General features: G+C 37.2%; 1 protein-coding gene across 1 annotated transcript in view; it reads right to left on the bottom strand.

Annotated features, from left to right (window-relative positions):
* The window catches only part of LOC306854501 (1,4-alpha-glucan-branching enzyme-like), a 183,014-nt gene that overhangs the window by 78,696 nt on the left and 78,414 nt on the right, over positions 1-25,904 (bottom strand). Inside the window, exons 8-12 of the mRNA XM_079392593.1 lie at positions 19,767-19,882; positions 19,120-19,247; positions 16,017-16,115; positions 3,682-3,792; positions 2,077-2,248 (exon numbers count right to left, since the gene is read on the bottom strand). Coding sequence (XP_079248719.1) covers positions 2,077-2,248; positions 3,682-3,792; positions 16,017-16,115; positions 19,120-19,247; positions 19,767-19,882 — 626 coding nt within the window. The remainder of the gene's footprint in view (positions 1-2,076; positions 2,249-3,681; positions 3,793-16,016; positions 16,116-19,119; positions 19,248-19,766; positions 19,883-25,904) is intronic.

Here is a 25,904-nt window from a genome sequence, read left to right on the forward strand (position 1 = left end):
TTCAGGAATAAGCATGTCAGAAATGTGGATAGTGCATAGTACTTAATCCCTGTTGCACTAAAAGTTTAATTGGGAGGAATATTTCAAGTCCAGATAAATCTTAATGATCCTGGGTCCCCACAATTCATTTTGTCCTCTATAGAGGGCATTCTCTTTTACGTGTCACTGTTTTACATCCTGGACTGTACTACAGTACAGTACAATACATTAAAGTAAAGTAAAGTCGAATAAAAGTCATGTTTCTGACATCGCTTTGGCATAAAACAGTGAAAAAAAGAGTCTACGGAGATCTCCTTGATAAAACAAAATAACTAAAATGAAGTAATATTTTTACATCTTTTTGACAAACATCATAAAAATATAACCAAACAAATAAATAAACATAGAAATAAATACATAAATGTAAAATAAAATAATAAAAACATGTTATATTTTTGACATCTCTCAGTATGACGGCTGTTTGTCACATCTGAAGATCTTTTAGAGAGCTGAACCAAATATGTTTTCTTGCGAGCAAACATACCTGCTGACTCTTTACATTCATTCTAGCCTTTGGCTTTCAGAGGCTTAACCGATTGAAACATATATATTCAGTGGGGACACAGCACCATTAGGAGAGTAATTTCAGTCAGCAGACAAAAGCTTTTTACAGATATACTACAAGTGAAGAGTAGAAAGTGTGTAGATGAGGCAGTCCACATCTGTAGCTGTCATTACTGTTAGTGGTATTGGCAGAACAGGAACAGCAGTAAACAATAACAGCACTCCAGTGTGCATCATGGATGAGTATGCCCATATGCTCACAAACACAAGCTAATCTGTGGGGTTTAGGTCGTGTGTGTGATATGAATATAGCCTTGGCTGGGGAAAAGACTGTCTCTTCTAAACAGAACCGGTGAGTTAATGTATGTAATGTGGCAGTACAGCGTCAGCACCTGGTCAGCAGGTGGGGCTAGTACACTGTTTGGGTTGATTATTGACCAAGCTGACCGTCATCCACTTACAGTAATAATGACCACTTCATAAATATTACAAATAGCTGTAAGAATCAACTGATGATGTGTCAAGCCAAAATGGAGCTATTAATGATAGACGATAGTGATTGGAAATGTGAGAAGGCGGAATTAAATACCAGAATGAAGCAAGATCTAAAACAATTCCTAAAAAAGACTAATCCAGTTGGTTAACATTACCATTCGGCCTAAGCAACATCAATGCACTACGAAAAAACAAAAGAACACAAAAACCAAAATAAAAAAATAAATAAAAATACAACAAACGTAAAACAAAGCAAAGCAAAAATAGAAAAACAAAACAAAAACATGAGATAAGACAAAACATAAATAAACACAATCAGCAAAAAAGTAAATAAATAATAATAATAAAAAAGCAAGCTGCAAAAATGGCATTAACAGGTTTTTATATTTAGACAAAACTAGGGCTAGCAAGGTTGGGAAAAAAAATTGTTTTATGTTATTCATGATTATTAAAAATAATAACTATTTGAGTTATTATTATATCAAATGATATTATAATATTTTAATTATTGGGTAAAATCAAGAAGGTCAATACCTCTGGTGTGGGACAGGTAAAAATCACCCTTTTAAGGTGATATAATACAGATATTTTCTGTGTTCATAACTAGCTTTTTAATGAGACTCTTATGGTAGACAACAGTTTATCTAACATATCGAATGCTTGTAACAACAACAACAACATGATATGTGCCTCTAATGCTAAAGAATAGTAATGGCACATTAAATTCAAGGAAAGCAACGAAACGAAACAAAACAAAACCAACAAAAAAACACAAAAACAAAGTAAAACGAAACAAACAACAAAAACAAAAAACAATAAAGGTCAAAGAATAGACCTATCTTCTAACTAACTACATTACAGCAGTTTTTATGCAAGGAACATTGACTAATGTTATCAAAGCAAATTTGTTTCTTTTGTTATAACTAGTTTTTTGTTGTTGTTGTTATTGATACATTGTGCAAAGATAATCCACCAACATCCTGCGTGTCCAAATGTGAATCAGTTTTTTTTTTTTTTTAAATGAATGCAAAGACTCACCCATGAAGTTTAGGTAGCCCTCTCCCCCCAGGCTGTGGGTAAGCAGTCGGATCATCTTGTGGAGCTGGATGCCCCGATCAATAACGGAGTTCATGGGAATCAAATCACTCATGTTGGTGTACATATCCTTGTCCATCAGCCAGAAAGCCAGAGTTTTGTCTCCCACCAGGGCCTGACAGAACGGCAGATCAACAACATGAGCACACAATTCACATTAGATTAAATGTTTGCTGGTTGATGAATAGCTTTTGTATGGAAGCTTGTTTCCGCCACTGAATAAAAAAAAAAAGTGACTTTTTATCAAAGTCAGAATTGTGAGATATAAACTCGCAATTGCGAGTTAAAGTCCAGTTTTGAGGGGGGAAAAAAGACTGATTATGAGAAAAATAAGTTCGAATTGTGAGATAAAAAGTGGCGGAAACAGGCTTCTATACTTTTGATTGGTCGCACTTGTCAATGGGGAAAAACAGGGAACAACTACCATGTGTCCGGTTCGACACAAAAACATCACAGGACACTAAAAAACAAGACTGAATGCTGGCCTAATTTTAATGATGCAAAACTGCATGTAACCACTGCAGGTGTAATTGTAGAGTAAATTGATTGGCATTGAAAATCCCATAATCCAAAGTATGAGCAATAGTAAAGGTCTTTGCACACTGAGTCCGAAATTCTTTTGCATGTTAACAAATAAATACGTCCTCACATTGTGTCAATCACGTTTGCACACTGCCTCCAAAACTTTCGTCTGTCAAAAAAAAAAGAAAAAAAGAAATCGGATCAGGTTTGATTTTCTACGTTTTAGCATCCGTAGCAGGCATTTTGATAAGAAAGGATGACGAATACGACAAAAAAAAAAAACTGGAACTTTGACTTAAACAGCATCTGATAATAATTTGACCTTTTTGTCACACTTTTATGGATTGATGGTATGAGAAACAGGACAGAAATTAAGTAATAAAGTTGGACAAAGTAAATAGGTAAATGTTGCAGACTGTATTTAAAAAATAATAAAAAAAAAATACAATAAAATTTGCAATAAATAAATAAACAAAAATAAAAATCAATCAATAAATAGACATTTCATGAATATGTACTTAAAAAAATAATAATAATAAATAAAAAAAAAACCTCCCATATAAACACCACAGCTTAGTATGTTGCAACCATTAAGCCAAGGTCCTGACGTCCATTAATATTTTAACAGTTTCACATAGGATCTGCCAGATGGAAACTTTATTGCAATGCTAAACAGTTGATCCATTGATGAAGTGTCAAAGTAAACTTTTACTAGTTTTAGCACGTTTCAACTCACTCAAGTGTCTCATATTGAGTAACACAAATCATTATTCCCAGACCTTGGAAACACTACACAGAGGAAAAAACAAAGAGAAGCAAGGAAGACAGAACATGACAACAACAACAATTGGCTCTAGACGTGGTGTTAGAATGTGTACAAACAGGATGGATGTGTTAATTTCTCATTTCACCCTTGTCCCTAGAGGACTACAACCTGTTGTGACACCAATTTCCATTCCCAAAGACACATTGATTACTTATCCTTTACTCTACACCGGAAGAATGGAGGTTTCCGGGTGGCAGTACCTGGTCGTGGCTTTCGGCGTAAGCGATGCATTTCTCGCCGTATCGCCTGTTGGTCATCGTGAACGCGATGTTTCCTATGTTCCAGTCTTCGTCCTTGAACTCCTTAAGGATCTGAGAATGGAAGAGAAGGAATAAATAAATGGGAAATGAGTGAACATGCAGAAACAATTCTCTCAGTACTACACGGACAAGTCTTTCATTCTTTCGTTTATTCTTATTCTCTCATCATTTGTTCGCTATTTTAACATAAACATCCACTGGTGTCTGTCTGATTTGTTGGTCTAGCCGAAATCTAGATTTAATATTCTTTTAACACAAGCTTAGGCGCCATTTCTACAGTATATGAATCCATCATACTGCGGTAATGCACTCTACAGTGAGATTATGAAAGAGGTTAGGACCGTAATGTTAGCTCTTGTTTATTTTATTTTAGTGCTATTGATTTTTTTCCCCATCTCAGTTTTTGAGAATGCACTGCCTCCTTTGCCATTTCAGAGAAAATGTCGCTAGCTAACTAAAAGTAGAAATGATGCTCATTTAACTACACTTTTTATTTGCCTGCCAGCAGTGCAGTTGTTTTCAAAACACTAGCTTTTCCAGTTATTACTTTTTTCTAATGTGTAGCGGTGTAGCACAAACAAAACACTACTCCGAGACTGAGGACAGAACTGGAATTTCTCATTGAAAGTCATTGAAAATTGTGTCCTTAGCTCATAGCTCTCAAATGTCATTTTTTAAACCAATTCTTATATTATATTTTATATATAACAACAATTGGCAACAATATAATATAATTACATAATTATATAACAATTCTTATATTCTTCAATTATAATACCAATTCTTTATAAAGTATTAATCCTTCAAACAAATAATAACTTATATTTTCCTAAATGCATTTCTTGAATACTACTTATGTAGTCCAATTTAATAACATTCAAAATAATCAAAATAAGTGATAAATACATGTGCAAATATATATATTTTCCCACAATTCCCTTAATATTTTTCACATATTTCAATACACTAATTCTTAAAAGTATTCATTAATTATAACATGTATAAATATATGTGTGGAAATGTAAATATTATACATTTACGAGTATTACATTATTATATGTTTCATTTACATATACTTCAATGGAAGTTTAATTACCATTACCAACAGTTTAAGGACTGAAATTGGTTAAATTGTTCGTGATGATCTATTAAACGCTTCTTGTGAATACTTATTGGATCAATGCATGTAAATGTCATATTACATGACTATTACAATTTTGCTTCAAGAACAAATGGTACATCCAAATTAGATGTAGCATTGGTACAAAACTAACTAGTACTTATTAACTACTTAGTATGCAGCTGGTGAAACCCTACCCAGAAGAATCTTATCAACTATCTTTATGTATGGAATGTCATGAGGGTGAATAAAATAATGACAATCTTATAATTACGGTCCATCTCAATAAACATGTCACCATGTGATAATAACATTCAATCAACACTCCGCTGCTGCTGCACACATACCATCACATGGAGAGGTAACAGCAAAGCTGTATGCTAATGTATAAAATGCTGTGAGGAAGTCATTATTCTGACATCCATGTCACGTCTCTGGCACAGAACGACTGGAAAGAGTCAACCGTCCTTAGTTAAGAGTCAACATCCTCCGCTCCTAAACCCGAGACTTTTCTCACCACAATTCATCATCCAACTCTCACTCAAATGTCTTCCAACTCTACTTTTCACCCTGTGCCGGTACGCGCATCTCAGCCTCTTTCAGTGAGCAGATTTCACTGCAACAGAACAGAGATATTCAGCTTGTGGGAAGACAGAAAAACCCGGGGACAGTGTGTCCAACACGAATCTGAAAACCTGTCATGAATGCAGCTCAGATTATTCCCAAAAACAGGACGTGATTCAAACATCTACCTCCTGGAGTGAAAAAAGAAATGTCTACCCTTATAAGAAAAGAAAAAAGAAGTGTACTTAATTGTAATGAATGTGCATTTGTAGTGTACTTCATATCTAAAAATGATATTTTTAATAAACTGCACTTGGTGATAATATAATGAAAAGGAATAATTCTCTCAAGAATGAAAGTCACCCTCAGGCTATCCAAAATGTAGAAGGGTTTGTTTCTTCATCAGAACAGATTTGGAGAAATATAGCATTGCATTACTTACTCACCAATGGATCCTCTGCAGTGAATGGGTGCCGTCAGAATGAGAGTCCAAACAGCTGATAAAAACATCACAATAATCCACACCACTCCAGTCAATCAGTTAATGGCTAGAAATTTGTTAAAAACAAATCCATCATTTTTTTTACTTCAAATTGTTGCTTTCTTCAGTGCAGAAGGGTCTCGTCTGAATCAGGAAAGAAATATGCACAAACCAAACATCATTTGCAAGGCAAAGAGTTCTAAACAAATACTGTATGCCAGTGGATTTTGATGTAAGAGGACAACAGGCGGTGGACTTTTTCACTGGAGGAAGCATTATTCTGGATTATAGACATTTGATTGATATTTTTGGTCAGAAGTAATGGTTTAAAGTTAAAATGCTTTGATGATGGATTTGTTTCTTGCAAACATGCAGGTTTTTTACTTCACAAGACATTAATTGATGGACTGCAGTGTGGATTGTGTTGTTTTTATCAGCTGTCTGGACTCTCATTCTGACGGCACCCATTCACTGCAGAGGATCCACTGATGAGCAAGTGATGTGATGCCAAATTATTAAATGAAGAAACAAACTCATCTTTATTTTGGTTGGGTCAATAAAGCACAGCTTTCAGCTACTTGGATTTAATATGAATTCAAATTCTAATCTTTTTTTTTTTTTTTAATAGTGTAAACATTTAAACATTACGTACAGTTGACACTTAAATACTTTACACTGTTGTTCAAAAGTTTGTTATCAGTAAGGTTTTTAATTACGTTTTTAACTATTATTTTTTCAAGTATTTTATGCTCATCAAAGCTACATTAATTTGATCAAAAATACAGAAAAAAATGAAATATGTATTATCACTTCGACATCCTCCTGGAGCAATGACACTGAAAATTCAGCTCAGCGTTAAAATAATAAATTACATTTTAAAATATATTAAAGTAGAAAACTCTTATTTATTTATTTTCTGTATTTTTGATCAAATAAATACAGCCTTGATGAGTAGAAGAGACTTCCATTTTTCATCATTTGTTATTATTATTTCTGTTATTATTTTTAACAAATATGTTGAAGTGCACTTCTTTTTTTCACAAGAGAAACATTGCCAAACAATACAACTTCAATATAAAAAGCAGCGCCTGACAGAGAAAACTCATTTACAGTAAAAACACACTGTTGTCTGTAGTTTTACTGACAAAAACATCAAGTTCTACACATCAGCAACTTTCCAGCGGCAAACGAGGGAGCAAAGACTTTTTTGTATTCCTCACATCAACCATGGCGATCAGTTCTCGTTGCGTGTCTTCACCACACACACACCCCTCGGGCCCCCCGTGAAGCAGATTGACTGACAGCAGCGAGGGAAGCCCATGAGAGTGACAGGCAGCCATGTGCTGGGTGAGATTGCGTCTGACAGGTGACTGACACTCAGGAAAACCTTTATATTAGCCCACAGCCAAACAATCAATGGAGAAACAAAAAAAGGCCAGGTGTTGTAAGCGTCACTACCACTGCAATGAAGAGTCTGCTGAAATGAGAACTGAAAGCCATCGCTCTTCATCTTCAGCCATCTCTTCATTTATCGCTCAGGGTTTGTTCTGAGGGGAAATGTCTGTTATGGAAACCTTTGAATCACACGATGTGACACCTTCAAAACATCTTATATTTAAACAAACCTGTTACAGGCTGGTGTATAACTGTGTTTGTGTCAATTATAGGTTACAGAACAAGAATAATGGCCAAACAGAACACAAAAGGGCAAATAAACAACGTCTAAGACACACAATATACGAACTTTACTCAACTGTAGTAAGGCTGACAACAGATCAAAATGATTCATTGGTATTAATCACATTATGTATTTATTTGTATGTTTGTTAATGAATTTGCATATACTTTAATCTCCCAAACACCACAATGTTCTCATTTTGTGGTGTTAATTTACTGCATGCATATCATATGTCAATATCTTCTGGGAAAATGAAGAATTGCTAATAAAGCTCACAGAAAATAGCTTTAGAAGACAATTTATTGTTTGCTGCATTCCCATGTCTCTGAACATAAGCTTGTATTATTATTATTATTATTGTTGTTGTTGTTATTATTATTATTTCTCATTTTAAACTTTAGTTTCTAATCTTCTAATCTAATGTTTCTCTTTTTTGCATTATATATTCCATTATTTATGACCTGTATTTCTCACTGACCTTTAACATTAATTGACTGTAAGAGGAAAAAGTTGCATTTAATAATAATAACAACAATATTTTCCTCGTTCAGTCAGTTAGTTTAAGTTTAAGGTTAAATACACTGAAATAAAATTATTTTTAATTAATAATAAAGTTTAAAATGAGAAATAATACTAATAATTCTACTTTTATTAAGACATTGCCATGTTCCAATTGTACTTTGCAACTTTCTGCATTTTATATATTTTTATGAATTCTCAAAATCGTTGAATCATTGAGGACTATTTAAGTTAAGTTTAAGCGAAGTCTTTGTTATCTGCTTCAAAGATGCTGTCATAAATATTCTACATGCATATTGTTCTGTTTTATTCACAGAGAATATGATTGAAGTGCAAACTTGCGAATAAGATTAAAACAAACGTTTGTCTGTCTGATCACTTCATCCCACTATATTGGGTCACACATAAAAAAATGTGAATGTAGTGAGTCTCATTCTTGTATAATTACACCCACAACTCCCTTTCACAGAACTATTAGATTTGCTGTACGTTTACTCCCAGCGTCAGAAATAATTAGAATCTTTCAGGATGTGAAATGCCTGTGATGCTTTTTAATATACAGACCGAAATTTTTGGCCATTTATCACATCCTACATTTTTTTTGTGCCATGACAGTTGTATTTTAAGACAGTCTAAGCGTGTTTTGAGGTAAGGGGCATATTGTGATGATCATTCACATTTAGGGCTTTATATAAGCCCAAAATACAAATTTGTAAATCGACCAATATAGGTTTTTCAAAAGTTGATTCATGTAACAATGTTACATATTGTCCCTCCAATGGTGAATACGTGATTACCAAATGGGGACACAAAGGCAGTATTTTAAGCTTTAATGTCTCAGATGGAAGGAATATACCTTATTATGAATCATCTCAGTTAGAAGGCATTGTTATTTTTTTATATTTCAGTACTTTGAATGCAATTAATAGACAGTCCTAAAAATACAGTCTGTTTTAGACTCTTAAGTCTATGGAGCACCATTAACCAAATGAGAGAGGACGAGTCCCAAAATGCAGCATGCTGGGAAATGCAACCCCTAATCACTGTGAGTTGCAGAGGGCCAGATGGGAAACTCTTCTTCTCTGTTTATCTCCTGGCATTACATACCACACAGCTTCCCCTCAATTATCATCTGACAGTTGAATTTCTGATTGTAGATTCTATCAGTCTCTCCTTTGAGTGAAAAATCTCTTGTGACCCCATCTTATTGACACAGAGAGCCAAAGAAATGATTTGATGTAATGCACAATTGCAGAGCAACATAAAAACCCAGTGACTGGTGTGAACATATGAGTCACGGCATTGTGAGTGATGCAAATTAGGGTAGCATCTGCATAAAGGCATTGCAATGACTTCTGAGATGGGTTTTCACCTCTACAAAGAATGCCATTAATACGGAAGAGGATTAGGGCCAAGCAATAATAATAATAAAAAAAAAAAAACATCTTGAGATTAAAGTTGTTAATTTTCGAGAAAAAAGTCGTTAAATTGCGAGAATAACAGTTGAGATGAAATGTTGAGAATAAACATTACATTTTGAGAATAAAGTTATGTTTCAAGAAAAAAAACTCGCTGGACAAAGTTATTCAGCGTCTGCAGTGACGGAGGCCGGAGAGTAATGCACTGGGGAGTAGCTCATGATACGGTCGACTGGGTTCGAGTCTGTCTTTTGCCAAACTCGCCTTTCTTCCTTTTCTCATCACATATCACATCGGAAAAGTGGAAATCAATTACTTAACGAGTGTTTAATAATAATGTATTAATTAGGTAGGTTTAGTGTTACTACAGTAAATCCACTGTAAATATTAATTTGTGGAATGAAAAGTATTCAAACTGCATTGTTGTTGCACAGTGTTTCTCCTTCTCGTTGTTGAGAATGGCAGCGCGGTTTCATCTGCCTTTAAACGAGTTTAAATCACTGTGACATCTGTGGTTCGTATAGGAGAGCTCTGCACTCGAACACTTCTTACAGCGCTGTTTAGTGGTCGCCTGATCGAGACCTGCGAATAAACGCATTTGTTCTGGGTCTTTAGACAGAGCTAATAATGATCCGTGCAATGCGCTTCACACGAGACAGCGCATATGAGTTATCAAATTGTTGTCAACTGCATGATTTCAACTGATTTCAATAGTTCAATGTAGTTAGCCTACATTTCAATAGACAAGCTGTGGGCCGTTTGAAAGTCATCCACTGGCCATATTTGGCCCGCGGCCGGACTTTGGACACCCCTGTCATAGATGCTATTTAAAGTGAAAATAGTTATATGTATTATTTACTCTAATTGACAACAGTAGCATTTTAGATATGTGCTATTTACACTAAGTACAAATAGCCATTCTATTTACCTTATGTGAAAGTAGCAGATCTTTGTAATAAGTGTAAATAGTAGCTAATTAGATGATATTTACGCTTATAAATAGTGGCAGATACTATTTGCATCTCAGTATTGTTGTACATCAGGGATCCTCAAATCTTTCCCTGGAGGGCCAATCTGCTGCAGTTTAGCTCCAACCCTGATCAAACTCACCTACCTGTGATTTTCTAATGATGTTGAAGACTCTGATTAGCATGCTCAAGTGTGTTTGATTATGGTTAGAGCTAAACTCTGCAGGAGTGGGCCAGATTTGAGAATGCCTGTTGTACATTAAAGGGATAGTTCACCCAAAAATGAAAATTCTATCATTTACTCACCCCTCAAGTAGTTCCAAACCTGTATGAATGTCTTTGTTTTGCCGAACACAAAGGAAGATATTTTGAAGAAAGTTTGTAACCAGCCTGTTTTGGGGCACCATTGACTTCCATAGTAGAAATAAAAAATACTATGGAAGTCAATGGTGCCCCAGAACTGCTCTGTTTCCCATATTCTTCAGAATATCTTCCTTGTGTTCCGCAGAAAAAAGACATTCATACAGGTTTGGAACTACTTGAGGGTGAGTAAATGATGACAGAATTTTCATTTTTGGGTGAGCTATCCCTAAAAGTGGCAATTTTAAGCTAAAACTTCACATACACACTCTGGGGATATCAGAGACTTATTTTACATCTTGTAAAAAGGAGCATAATAAGTCCCCTTTAACATGATTTTAGTGTGACAAATTTACTTTCTAACTATTTATATGTAAAGTTATACACAATTTTGCAACTGTTGCCATGACAACAATGTATTAAACCCAAAAACTGTAAAAATGATGGTTTAAAGCCCTTTACAGCTCAAATGATAGCTATGTCTTTTTTTTATTTATTTTTTTAATTTAGAAGATTGACATTTTTGCTTAGAAATCCTCCAAGAATCAGCTCCATTCATTTCCAAGTTCCTCACCGCAACCTTGATTTCTGTTTTTTTTGTGTGTTTCATGGAATGACCTGAGGGTGATTCAATATTGATGAATAATGTAGAATTGTAATTTTTAGGTGAATTCTCTCTTTAATGGACTATTATATCAGAGCAAACAGCTTGAAACGGAGAGCTCCGCAGACAGAGGTGACTTCAGACCAGTCGTAAGTTAATTTGTATGTTTAGCTGGGAAACAGGGCTGAGGTTCGGTCTCTTGCTGTTCTCGGCAGCATGTGAGGCATTCTTCACTAGCTCTAATTGTTTCCATTACATTTCAATTTGTTGGACTCGGACAGAAGGGCACTGGTTAAATTAGAGGGCTTTTGTTATGCTATCCATTGGAAGCGACAGCATTTTGGAGTGGTAATCAGATACAATCAGGCAAACTTGTGCTGCAAGCCTTATCTGCTTCTCTTATTACGACATCTTAATTTCTCAGAGGCTCTTGGATGTAGTCGGGTTGCCAGTGTGGGCTCAGAGGTCGGATTAATCAGACAGGTTGGGTGACGTTAAAAGCAGGGCTGGGATGCGTGTTTCTGCAGGCAGTGCCACCCCACTGGAATAATAACTATCAGCTTGTACTCTTTTAAGGTAATGTATCGTTCGCGGGAGTCAAGACCGCCGGATCGCCGCTGACTCATGCCCGCCGGATCGCCGCTGAGTCAAGACCGCCAGATCGCCGCTGACTCATGCCCGCCGGATCGCCGCTGAGTCAAGACCGCCAGATCGCCGCTGAGTCATGCCCGCCGGATCGCCGCTGAGTCAAGACCGCCAGATCGCCGCTGACTCATGCCCGCCGGATCGCCACTGACTCATGCCCGCCGGATCGCCGCTGAGTCAAGCCCGCCGGATCGCCACTGACTCATGCCCGCCGGCCGCCGCTGTTTCCATGTTCCGGCCAGGAGTGCCGGTTTTGTGTTGTGTCCACAGGAGCAGTTTTAATCTAATCTTGTCTTGTCTTGTCTGGTCCACGGAGACTCGTCTGGGGCAGGCGGACCCTCTTGTTGTGGCCGCGGAGGCCATTCTAGCCGCCTGCCGCCTTGTCGTGGAAGTGGAGGCGGTTGCTGAGAGACCCTGTGAGGGCCCCTGACTCCTTGTCATGCCCAGGAGAAGCCTCAGCTTCCGAGCTAGCCCAGGAGGGCTTCCTGTTCCTGTGGGTTGTCCTGTCCCAGTCCTGTTCCTGTCTTGTACTGTTCTGTGTGTCTAGCCCCGGAGGGCTCCTGATACCCCCTAACTTCCCCAGGGAAATGTGTGTGTGTGTGGGGGGGGGGGGGTAAAAGGGGGGTCCGTGTTTGTCCTGAGGGGCCTCCAGAGCGCCCACCCCCCCTCTCCGATGGAACTGTTAAGGCTCGGGACGAGCCTTTCAGGAGGGGGGGGGGTTATGTCAGTCCTCTGTCGTGTGTGTCATGTGTTCCTGCCTCTTGTGTGCATATGTGGTTTGTTTCCTGTCCTTGTTAAATGTGATCATTAGTTAATTCTTGTCCAGCTGTGTTTGTCTCGTTATCTATAATTATCCTCTGTATTTATAGTCCTGTCTGTTCAGTTTGATTTCGTCTGGTCTACTCGTTACTCCCCAGTGTTCCTGTCTGTGTCTTGCCCTGCCTTGATGTCATCAGTAAAGACTATTATTTGAAGTTATATCCTCGTCTGCGTGTTCCTGTGTCCTCCCTCGTGTGTGCACCGTGACACACATACACTGTAATAGGCAATTTTGTGTTGCATATACTTATAAATTCACACTAAATGCTATATACATATTCATATGAATATACATATATAAGTCATAAACATAATACATAAATGATAAGAAATATATGATTTCATTTTTTATTCTTTATTTATTAGATGTCATTAGGTGTGTGTTTAATTATTAATAATTAATAATAATAATAATAATAATAATAATAGACAATAATAATAACACATTATTACTAACAATAATAATGTTATTATTCATAACAGCAATTAAGATGATTATCTATTAATATCAATTATTACAATATGTATTATTATTATTTTAATTGAGGTACAGTATGAACCATTTTGTTTCTGTCTTTGTGAGATTCAGCGCATGTAGAATATTTGTTGTTGTTTTTTGACAGATCTCGGAGCAGGGGACCATCTCAAACTTCCCTGTCAAAAATATATTGGCTCATATACATAGATATGAGTTGCATGCTCTTCTACGCACATCTCTGTGTGCTCCTTTCTTTTCTTCACACAAGCTCCAAGTCATCTGAGAGCCCTCAAAGTGCAGTCTCATCGGTACCCCAACGCAGAATGAAATCGATAGCGTGTCGGATGAAAAGCCCCAAATAAATACTGCATGCTGGGCAACGTTGTATGAAAAAAGCAAATGTTAAAAAACCAGCAAGCAGCAGCCTTTATGCCATTCTAAACACTGATCCAGAGTCAGTGAAGTGGACACCTTTGTGCGCAGAGAGTGCAGCACTGAATCAGTCTGCTGGAGCGGAGCCGCAGAGGGTCATCCGGGCTGATGCTGCTGGTCTGGTAAAAAGCCCTGTATTCTGGGTAGCCTTGTTTAGCAATGCAAGGCAATTCTCCATGGAAGCTGTGCGCTCAGCACCAACAGTCACCCCTGCAGTGTACAGGGCACACACACTTCTTTTTTTGCTTTTACAGTATAAGACTGTCAAGGTAGACAGGAATGCAGAGAGGAAAGTTACAAAATACATGAGAAAAGAACCTTGTAAGAACTAGATGTTTCAATGAACAAAAATAAATTAAAACAATCTTCATATAACTTTATGATCTTACATGGAGCAGTGGACAACAATGTTAATGATGTCATAATGTCAATAAATTAAACTTTTTTTTTTTTCCCAAAGAGTACATTGTAATTCATAACTCATAATATGTAATTCATAATATGATTTTAGATGTATCTAATAAAAAACTACACATTTTCTGAATCATGCATAGCACTGTTTTGAATTCATATACAGTTACTATGTCACTGTTTTACAAAAACATACAGTTATTCAAAATGTTGGTGAAAAATTTAAATTAATACTTTTATTATTCAGCAAGGATGCATTAAATTAATCAAAAGCGACAGTAAAGACATTTATAATGTTACAAAAAGGTATATTTAAAACAAATGCTGTTCTTTTAACTTTCTATTCATCAAAGAATCTTGGAAAAAAATATATCATGGTTTCTGAAAAAAAAAAAAAAAGAAGAAATTTATTGAGCAGCTAAAGAAGTACTGATGCTGAAAATTCATCTTTAAAATCCCAGGAATAAATTCCATTTTAAAATATATTAAAATAGAAAATGGTTATTTTAAATTGTAATAATATTTCATAATATTACTGTTTTTACTGTATTTTTAATCAAATAAATGCAGCTTAGTAAGCATGAGAGACTATACAAATTTTTTTTTCATCTTATCGACGTTTGAATGACAGTGTAACTACTCAAAATATTTAATAATCTAATTAATCACTATTGTTTAAAGTAAAGCTATTTAAGTTCTTGTGGAAATTGCACTTGTAAATTGCACATTTCTACTAATACAAGTCTGAGATATTAAGATTGCAAGATGTAAATAAATATTTGAATCATTTAAAGGACCAAGCAATTCATATTCTGTAGTTATCATTTTAAACAATTATGAATTAAGAATGAAAGTGAAATGGTTTCAAAGTAAAACACCAACAATATGACACTGCATATATGCGTCTTCAAGATCATTGTGACCACTTGAGGTTTCCAGAGAAAAGTAGAATGAACCTAATTTGTTTCTAATTACTTCAGATGACACAGAATTGTCAATGAATTTCAGAAAAAAACTGGCAGAAAACCTCTAATTATTACATCTGGCTAAACCCACCGAGAGGTCAAAGTGGTTAACTGACATAAGAAACTGATAGTTTTCAACTGTAGCTCTCTGATCAGTCAGACAGATTTGCCTTGCACTGCTGCAAAGAAAAGAAAAGAATCCCAAAATCTCCATATATATTTATCCATAATGAGAAGACCTTCATTAATATGCATACCCACAGAAACAGCACAGAACAAAGGAATGCTTTAGATCAACTCACAGAAGAAACCCTAATTAAGAAAAATGATTGAAGAATTGCCCATAATTATACTTTTAATTATGCACACTCACAAAAAAGACAGAAAAAAACATTACAGCGAGTATTAAACGCATCCTAGTCTCCAAGAGCATGACACTATTAATATATATCTAGCCGTAAAAATTGAGATACGCCCTATTTATCTGATCCGCCGGTTGTCAGTCTAGATTTGGAACAGGTTCTGGATACTGTATATTCAAATCTAATTCCCCCGAGAAAAAGATAGAAACATGTTTTGCTTCGGAATTACAAGCAGGACAAGTGTGTGATTAATGAGACACTTAGCATGATATGGCTCAAACAAGCTGGCACCATACGGAGGGAATATATTGGAATGTGAGTAAAGTGCAGTAGGTTGTCAGTTACACTTACAGTAGGACTGTACAGTAGTTGCATGTATGTTGAACATAATTGAGCTAATAGTAAATTCTCTTTTATGTTATTCATCACTTCATATTAGAAGAACACTCACTTGAATCCATTTGTCTGGAATGGCCATGGACAGGCGATAGTCGAAACCCAGACCTCCTTCTTGGATTGGACGGCAAAGGGTGGGCATACCGGACACATCCTTAAAAAAGAACAAATTTCTTAAAAACACAACAAAATGTAGAGGTTAGATTTACTGTTAAAGGAGTAGTTCACCCAAAAATGAAAGTAGATGAGTTTGTTTCTTTGTCGGAACAGATTTGGGGAAATTTAGCATTACATCACTTGCTTATCAGCTGTTTGGACTCTCATTCCAACGGCACCCATTCACTGCAGAGGATCCATTGATGAAACGCTTCATTCAAGCCCTTTTCACCCTGTGTGTGTTGCTTCTCTCCCCCGCTAACAACGGGAAGTGCTAAAAGAGCTGCAGATGCCGTGGTTATTTTAACAGTAACAGAAATATGGTGAGCATATTTTCACTTAAACCATGGTCTATCTGAATACTGGATTCTGATTGGTTGGCAGGTGTGCATTAAAACCATTTTATGCACAGGTAGTCAGGTAGTTCCATTCTATATTAATATGCAGCTTTATTTGATGCATACAGATACACAACCACACACAGAGAGAGGTCAGAGATCACAGATCGTGCTGCGCACACACACAGAAACATTCAGGAGCACAGGAACTTGTTGTTAATACTGGTCTGCGACTATTACTAATAAAATGTTAACTATATTGCTATTTTAGACTCACTTGGCAATTGAAAAGCACATTCGAAAAATAGTTTATGCAGTGACAACTCAACTTCTGCAAGACCCTTCTGGTTCTCACCCCTCGAATTGTTGTTTAATGTACACAATTGTTAATTGCCTTGCACCCTCACCCTTGTGTATTCACAAACTGAAAATATAAGACAAACAAGAGCTTTGACAAGAGTTACTGATTTTGGTAATTCTGCATTTTCTGTAAGAGCTCTTAATGCCTGGAATAATTTACCAATTAATATGTGTTCTATATTTGAAAATATAAGTCAGGTTGTGTTTTACATAGTTACATAATTTATTTCATTTTTTATTTTATTTTTTAATTTAATTTTTTTTTTTTTTGGGGGGGGGGGGGGGGGGTCTTAATTTTTTTATATTTTTTTATATTTTATATTTTTATTGTCATGCATCAAAATTGTTTAACGCACAGCTAGCTGTGCATTCTCTCTTACTAAAACACGGCAGAAAATACATAAATTACTTTTACATAAATGTTATGTTATATGTGTATTTTATGTTTATGACTACAATGCTTATGATGCACCACATTTTGATTATGTTATGAGATTATTTTGTTATGAGATTATTTTGATTGTTATTATGATTATGTATTACACTGTCTGCTTCTTATAGTTGATACTTATTTAAAGCAAAATATAAAAATGACTTTAGACTAAACCCTGAAACCACATAGAGTACTTTTCTCATTCATGTGGCCTTCTGCCAAACGTAGGCATTTAAATCTAAAATTAATAACCACCTGATAAAACATCTAATCTACTTTTAATATTCACATCCAATTGGACTCAACTGATAAAATGTTTTAATGTGTTTGTACAAAAATTCTCAGACTCCACTACTTTGGCTTTCAAGGCCCAATATCCTCATCTTTGATGACTACTTTGATTTTTTGATTTTTATTTTACAAAGTACTACTGCTGCCCAGATTGAAATTTATAACTGCTCCAAAAAAAGTATAGTGTGGACCTCCGCTGGGAAGGAAATATCAAGACTAGAACTTTTGGAACTTTAATTGAATACCCTGATTTGAAGAATATCTGAGTCTGTCAAGCTCAAAATGGCAAAAAGTAACATTTTCTTCTGAAGCCATGAAACTTACATGCACATGGTAATTTTGATCATTTATTGTTATACAAGGAGTGGAACTTGTATTGTCTAATGTAATGAGAAATTAAAATGTAATGATGACTCCAGTCATATCTGGCCTAATAAAAGTTAATTTATTTATATTCACAGAGTGGGTCGCCTCATGGGGGGCCGACATGTTGGGATCACATGACCAGCCAAATGTGTTATTGCTGACAAAATAAAAAAAACTCATCAATTTTTGCCACTAATTTTGTTGACTAGATTAGCAGTGGTCTCCAGCCATGCTAGTCTTTTCTGCAGGGTATCACATAATATGCAGCGCTGTGCAAAATTGAATTAACCGCTGAATACAAAAAGTAGCTGTGGTCCTAGTTTGTTATATTTGTAGTCTGTTTTTATGCTATTTAATTGTTTCCTGCAATGTAAGCAAATGTAAGCATTCATAGTCCAGCTCTATCAATGGAGCTCATAAAAGAGAATCAGATGATATCTCTGGTGGGCACTGTCCACTAATTACAAAACACTGAACAAAGTAAGTAAAAAGTAAGTGGTCTCATTAATCATGGCTTTAGACAGAGTCACTGAGTGCTAATTTAATGCACCGTGTCCTGTTGACTCGGAAGGTTAATTCTGTCTTTGTGGAGTTGGGATACAGTGTCACTGTTGACAAGATTAAGGTTATGGAGCCATGACTAAAGGTATTATGGTCATTTCGGATGATCCTGCTGCATATTCTGAAGAGAGTAGCCAATACAGAAAGAGAGACACCTTTATACTTAAAGGAACAGTTCACTCAAAAATGTACACGCCGCCATTCAAACTCTTGTCACTGATAAAATTGTGCTTTTGAATATTTAAACTGACTAGTGTTGTTAAAACTTGATATTCCAGAAATGATTATGCACATCAATTATTTCTTGTAGTTAATGGTCACTTTTTAATATCAATCAATTTCTTCTTTTTTTTCTTTAAATCAAAAATTTAAATGATGTCAGTTTATTGAAGTAAAACAGGTTGAGTTATTTTAAATTGTAATAATATTTAATTTGTAATAATGCAAATAATGCAAATAAATACAGCCTTGGTGTGCATAAGATCTTTTTATTTTTTCAAAATAAATAAATTGACCAACCTCAGACTTTTGAATGGTAGTGCTTGTGTATATGACTAATAGAAAAGAACAGACTAGCTCTTCTTTCAGAATACTCTTCATGCTGTTGGGAGCTTCTACGTTCAATGCATTTCAGAAAACGACATACAGCTTACCTCTGCAATAGTGATGCAGTCCTGATAGAGGGTGTGCAAAATATGGTTTGCCAACATGAGGTAGACAAGAGAGTCCTCATCTACTTGGAATCCAAAGTATTCAGCATAATCCCCGGAAAATCCTGATCCTGACAATCAGAGAACATATAGATGAAATCAGAGTCCACAGCTGATGGTTACATTTTAATAATAATTAATTAGTAATTACACACAACTCATTTTAAAAAGAGCTACGAAGAAACCCTTTTTTTGTGTGAATCTAATGTCATGTTTCATTAAAACAAAATAGGTTTTATTCAAAGCCATCTTTGAAAACCTACCGAAAATCATTAGCAGCATCACTGGTACAAAATTAAAAAGAAAAGAGAAAAATGGCAGGATAACCTTTGCCACACTACTTGTGTAATTAATTTCCTGCTTGAAAGAACTTGTATCACATGCTTTTCCCGTTTAATTACGTTCATTTATGAGAGTTTACGTAACATGCTCGCAGTCTACTGAAACTGCCCTTGGAACAGTTGCTCTTCCAAAATGCTTTTCTACCCGTTTTACAATAAGAGCCTGTGACATTTACAGTGGTAGAAGGTTGTTACTGTACAGTAATTCTAAGTAAAGAACATTGCATGCTTAATTTTCCATGGACATACCGATCCCGTGATGTTGGTAGAGCATAGACGTCACTCCATCAAACCTGAATCCATCAAATCTGTACTCCTCCATCCACCAGCGCAGGTTTGACAGGAGAAATCGCAACACCTCCCAGCTACACACACACACACACAAACAGTTCTTATGCTATTATGACAGGAATATATCTATATGTGAGTCATTGCTGAAACTTTTTGCACTATAGAAATGAATGATACTTCAAATTGGCTATCTCATCAAATTTTAATCATTTGGAATAATTTTTGGAATTGTTTTTCAAATGTTTGAGGTTGACGATAATTATTAATATTTTTTAAATAAGTCTCCCCTTTTCACCAAGGCTGTATTTATTTGAGCAAAAATACAGTGGAAACTGTAATATTATGAAATATTATTACCTTTTAAAATGCAGGTTTTTTCTATTTTTATATATTTAAAAATATAATTTATTCCTGTGGTGCAAAGCTGGATTTTCAGCATCATTACTCCAGTTTTCAGCGTCACATGATCCTTCAGAAATCATTCTAATATGCTGATTTGTTGCTCAAGAAATATTTCTTATTATACAGTGAGAAATGTTTCTTTATGAGGTCTGACATGCTGAATGCTAAAATCACATTACGTTTTGTGTATAATTGACAGTGCTAATGAAAACTAAAAAAAAGATGTTGACAAATACAAGCTAATCTTTTATTACTCATTTACATGAACAAAACTAAGGTAACAACAACAGTTTAACATAAACAGTTACCAAAAGTGAGTCATCCAAAACTTCAGAAAGGTATTGGATGATTTTAGTCTTTCATGACTAGTCGCAAAATGTTCTGGAATGTTCCAGAAAGCACTAGAATATTACAGAATGTTACAGAAACTTCTAGAATGTCCCCATCCTTGCCAAAAAAACAAATAAAAAAACATGCAAAATTAGTACAAAAACATATCTCTACTAAACCAGTGTTTCGAGATTAATGATAAAAGTTCTAAAATGTATCTGACCTAAATACTTACCAAAATATTGATGCTATGTGAAAATAGTAGTACAATAATAGTAATAGCACCACAAAATTACAGAAGAACCATAAAAATTGAAAATCATTTTTGTTACATTACATTATCAGTTGAAAACCAGTGTTCACCACTGCTTAATGTGTTTTGTGAAAAATGACCCCCCCCCCCCCAAGATTTGCTAATAACAACATTTATTTCAAAGACAATTTTTGTAACATTATAAATGTATTTACTCTCATGCATCTTTGCTGAATAAAATTATTAATTTATTTAAAAAAAAATTGTTATATTATATTTTATATATATTAGGGCTGTTAATAGATATTTTTTTTAATCGCAATTAATCGCACCCTTTTTGCGTGATTAATCGCGATTAATCGCACACTTATCATGAAATTAAGCATATACCATTTATCTTGTTTAATACGTTAATTTTGTCATTATTTACTATATCCAGCAAAGTAAACCAAAACATTGAAGGATGATTCTCACAAAACGTCTTCCTCGAAGGAACGAGACGCTGCGTCAGGAGATGCTTTGGGGAACGCCTACAGCGTAACCGGCTCTGAATACCAATGAAATCTGTCCAATGGATGAGAGGGACGTAACGGGCGAGGTGACGTAATGACCAGTTGGTATAAAAGCACGTGCGGTGAAACCGGCGTCAGCTTCTAGAATGAAGCAAGCGCCGGCAGGGCTGCCGGAAGTGTGGCCTCGCGAAGCAGCGTCTCGTTCCTTCGAAGAACTGGGGTTACATACGTAACCTAAGACGTTCCTCTTCAGGAACTCGAGCTGCGTCAGGAGACGCTTTGGGGAACGAGATACCCACGGCATCAGACTTCCAAGTCCCTGCCCTGTGTGTATCCATACGGAGCACAGCTAGGGCGAGAGAACGGAAAAACCTGGAGTAGCTCGTATGTCTAGGCCAAAAAACCTGACAGGTCAGGGGCGTAGACCATCCCGCAGCGTTGAATATGTCCTGGATAGGGACACCTGCGAGAAAGGCCTTGGAGGCCACCACACTCCTCATGGAATGAGCTCTGATTCCCATGGCGAGGGGAGGTCAGAAGACTCATAGGCCATCTGAGTGGCATCCAGGAATCGCAGCCTCAGTGCACCACAGAGGAAATGTGTAACTAGGGGTTGGTCTGCCCACTGTCAGTCCACCAAGAGGGGTGTGGTAAGCCGAGATTGCCGCCACATAGACCTTCAAGGTGTAGTGGGCTAACCCTGCGGAGAGTCGAGCCTGCAAGAACTCCAGCACTGTACCAACCGGGCAGTTAACTGGGTCGAGCTGGCGATCTCCGCACCATGAAGTGAAGAGTCTCCACTTCAGGGCATCAGTCTCCTCGTAGAGGGAGCTCTGGATTGGAGAATGGTCTCAACAACCTCGGTTGAGAGACCGGAAGCTATGAGCTGTGCCCCCTCAGGGGCCACACCCACAGCTTCCACAACTCCGGGCGGGGGTGCACAAGGGTGCCTCTTGCCTGTGAGAGGAGATCCCTCCTGACTGGAATCTCCCAAGGAGAGCCGACAAGGAGGGAAATCAGGTCCGAGAACCATACTCGGCCCGGCCAGAACGGGGCTACTAATAGCAGCCGGAGTCCATCCCGGCGCACTCTCTCCAGAACTCCGGGGAGCAGAGCGATCGGGGGAAAGGCGTACAGACGAAGCCTCGGCCACGTCTGTACCATGGCATCCAGCCCCAGCGGAGCTGGATGATGTAGAGAGTACCAGAGGGTACATTGCACTGTCTCTTGAGTGGCGAAGAGGTCCACCTGAGCCTGGCCAAACACTCTCCAGATCTGCTTCACCACCTCGGTGAAGCATCCATCGACAGGGTGTCTGCTCCCACATTGCTAACTCAAAAGCTCAGAAGGGAGCGGCATGCTCAAGGTGACCCTCTAAGTTGAGGGGAACAATGCCAGCTCGACCAACAGGAGAGCCTGGAGGAAGCAGCATGCTCATAGGCGACCCTCTAAAGTGAGGAGAGCAATGCTAGCTCTTACCAAGGCAGAGCTCTGGAGAGCAGAGCACTTAACTCTCAGCATGAGAGGGAACTCAGACGCTCAGAAGGGAGCGGCATGCTCAAGGTGACCCTCAAAGTTGAGGGGAGCAATGCCAGCTCGACCAACCAGGAGAGCTCGGGCTCATAGCCCACACAGGGATCTGGTGCGCCAGCCTGTACAGGGGGCGCAAACCACAAACCTCCTTGGTGGTTGCTATAAGAGACCACCGATGTGTTGTCGGTGCGAACTAACACATGGCAACCTGTTCGGTCTGGGAGAAAGTATTTCAGATCCTGAAACACGGCCAGCATCTCGAGCCTGCATGTGCCAGGCGAGATGATGACCCCTCCACAGACCGTGGGCAGGGTGGCCACTCATGACCGCTCCCCAACCGGTGAAGGATGCGTCCGTCGCTAGCATACGCGGCGACACGGAGATCCCAACACCAGGCCCAGGGACAAGAACCAAGGTTGTCTCCACATGTCCAAGGCACGTAGGCACCGCCGCGTGACCTTGATCATGCGAAGCGGGTTTCCCCTCGGGGAGAACCCCTTTGTCTCACTGTAGGGCTCTCATGTACAGCAGGCCAATAGGTATCACGTTGGACGCAGCTGCCACCAGACCCAGCAGTATCTGAAACTGCTTGACAGTGAGTGACTGGCCTTCTTTCACCTTCCTGACTTTCGTGAGGATTGACTCGATCCGAGCAGGAGACATACGTGCCTGCACCGTGGTTGAATCCCCACCACCCCCAGATAAGTGGTTCTCTGTAATGGAGAAAGCACACTCTTCTTGGGGTTCAGTCTTAGGCTGAAGGGAAGTACCCGATATTGGTAAGCTTTGCCCCCGAAAGCAAACCTCAGGAACTTCCTGTGAGTGGGAAGGATGGAGACATGGAAGTATGCGTCTTTTAGATCTACGTGTCAAACCAGTCCTCGGACTTGATCTGAGATACTTACCTGAGCATCTTGAACTTCAGTCTTGCAGCATGAGCGGTTCAAATGATGCAGATCTAAAATGGGACGCAATCCTCCATCCTCATTGGAACTATGAAGTACCTTCTAATGAGCTGACGAGTTGAATCGAGTGTGTTAGATGAGGGCTAGTATACTGCAGAACAGTTTTGAAAACCATTTCAGAGACATGTTCTTAATGTAACTCATATATAACATATTACATGCATGCACAGTTTTATGGCAGCATTAATCCCCTTTTTGGTAATTTCATGACTTAACTGATCACGACATTGCATGCTCGTAGTTTCTTTTGCGATTTGATATGAAATGATACAAGCTATGTGCGCTGGCACCGTTGTGTGTGTACTGAAGAGCACGCGCTGCGAGCACAGTACAGTTTCCGTGCTCATTTGACTCGTGCCTGACGCTGAAGTGAAGTTGAAGCGCGCGTCTGAAACGTCTCCTGTTTGATGTGCTCGTAAAGACGATCTGTGACTGAATAAATGCACTTATTGTCAAGAAAAAAAAGAGACAGAATTAGCTATTATGTGTGGGGTGGCCAACCTTAGGCCCTGCCCCTGTGTTAAATAATTTTAACTGAAAAATAATCATTTTTAACTGAAAAAATTAATTGCCTGCGTTAACGCGCTAATTTTGACAGCACTAATATATACACATATATATACACATATATATATATATATATATATATATATATATATATATATATATATATATATATATATTACTGACTCACAATTTTTAAACATAAGTGTATACAATTAAAAATTATAAGTTTGATTAATAACCCAACAGCAAACACCAAAATGCACAAGATGCTGCATGGCAATATTTTTTAGCAATATCGTGGTGATTTTTACAAAGGCAAACACCATTCAGATTAGTTTTTTTTTTCATAATCAGGAAAGCTAAAAGATCTGCTTACAGTATGTAATTTATTGCACATCATTAGTTATTCACACATTTAATTCATACATTATAATATGAACTTCTGATCTGGTAAGTATGTTTGCTTATGACTCCTGAATGAAAATTATATTAAAGCAGGTTTCTACAGCAGGGGTCCGCGGGCATACCGCAGGGGTCCGCCAATTATTACTGTTTGATGAAACATAAATATGTGTTAAACCAAAATACAATATTAAATTAACCTTAGAAAAAAGCTTAAAGTTCAGCTAAATGTTTCATTGTACCTCCTGCAATGCGTTTGGTATTATGTAGTTTAATGACTCTAAACATCAATAAGGGTTATTTTAATTGCTTTGCAACGCAGCACCATAAAGTACTGTATATAAAATGCATTAATATGGAAATTAATGCATGTTATTATAAGCCAGGCTTAAAATGCAATACTCAGATTTATGCAATATGTTCTGCTCTGTCTCTCTGCTCACCAAGGGTTCTCCCAGGTTTAAATTGTAACTCTTGAAATATCATAAACTTTTATAATAAGACCAGAACTCAGTTTATAATAATCAAAGGAGCAGTTCCAGTTACACAGTTATGCTGTGCAACAAACTTTCAGAAAGGCCTGAGTTGTGGCTCCAGGTTCTCAGGCACCAGGCAATATAATTAATCCAGCTGACATCATCACATTCTGGGATGTGTTGCTTCCCAGATGGCAAGAACTCAGCGCTGCCTGGAAGTGCAGTAGTATTGCATTCACAGAGTTAGGATTTCACATGATACGGAGTGAAGGAAACCTCCTGATAGTGCAGTGAGCATCGATCACAGCTACGCTCATGATACAGCAGCGCACACACTGTTTCAGCTGTAGAATGTGACTTTTTCATCTTAATATGTTTCTCCTAGGAATGAGGTTCTCAAATTTAGAGGTGTCCCCAGAATATTAAAATATCACAAAAAAAAAAAAAAAAAATCAGTAACTATAATTCCTGGAACCATTTGTTTGCATTCTTGTTTCCATTAAGGCTAGAGATGGGAAGATCGAGTTCATTTTCAGAAAACCTTAATTGCAATAAAAAAATAAAAATAAATCACTCATCTCAGCTGATTTTTTTTATTATTATTGAAAATTCCATTCCATTTTAAATATGTTCACGAATCAGATAGAGTGTATTAATAATAAACAATATTTTAGTTTAATATTTTTTATTTTTTTATTTTTTATTTTAGTAATTTT

This window comes from Barbus barbus (genome assembly GCF_936440315.1).
Source record: "Barbus barbus genome assembly, chromosome: 34".
In the NCBI taxonomy this organism is placed as follows: domain Eukaryota; kingdom Metazoa; phylum Chordata; class Actinopteri; order Cypriniformes; family Cyprinidae; genus Barbus; species Barbus barbus.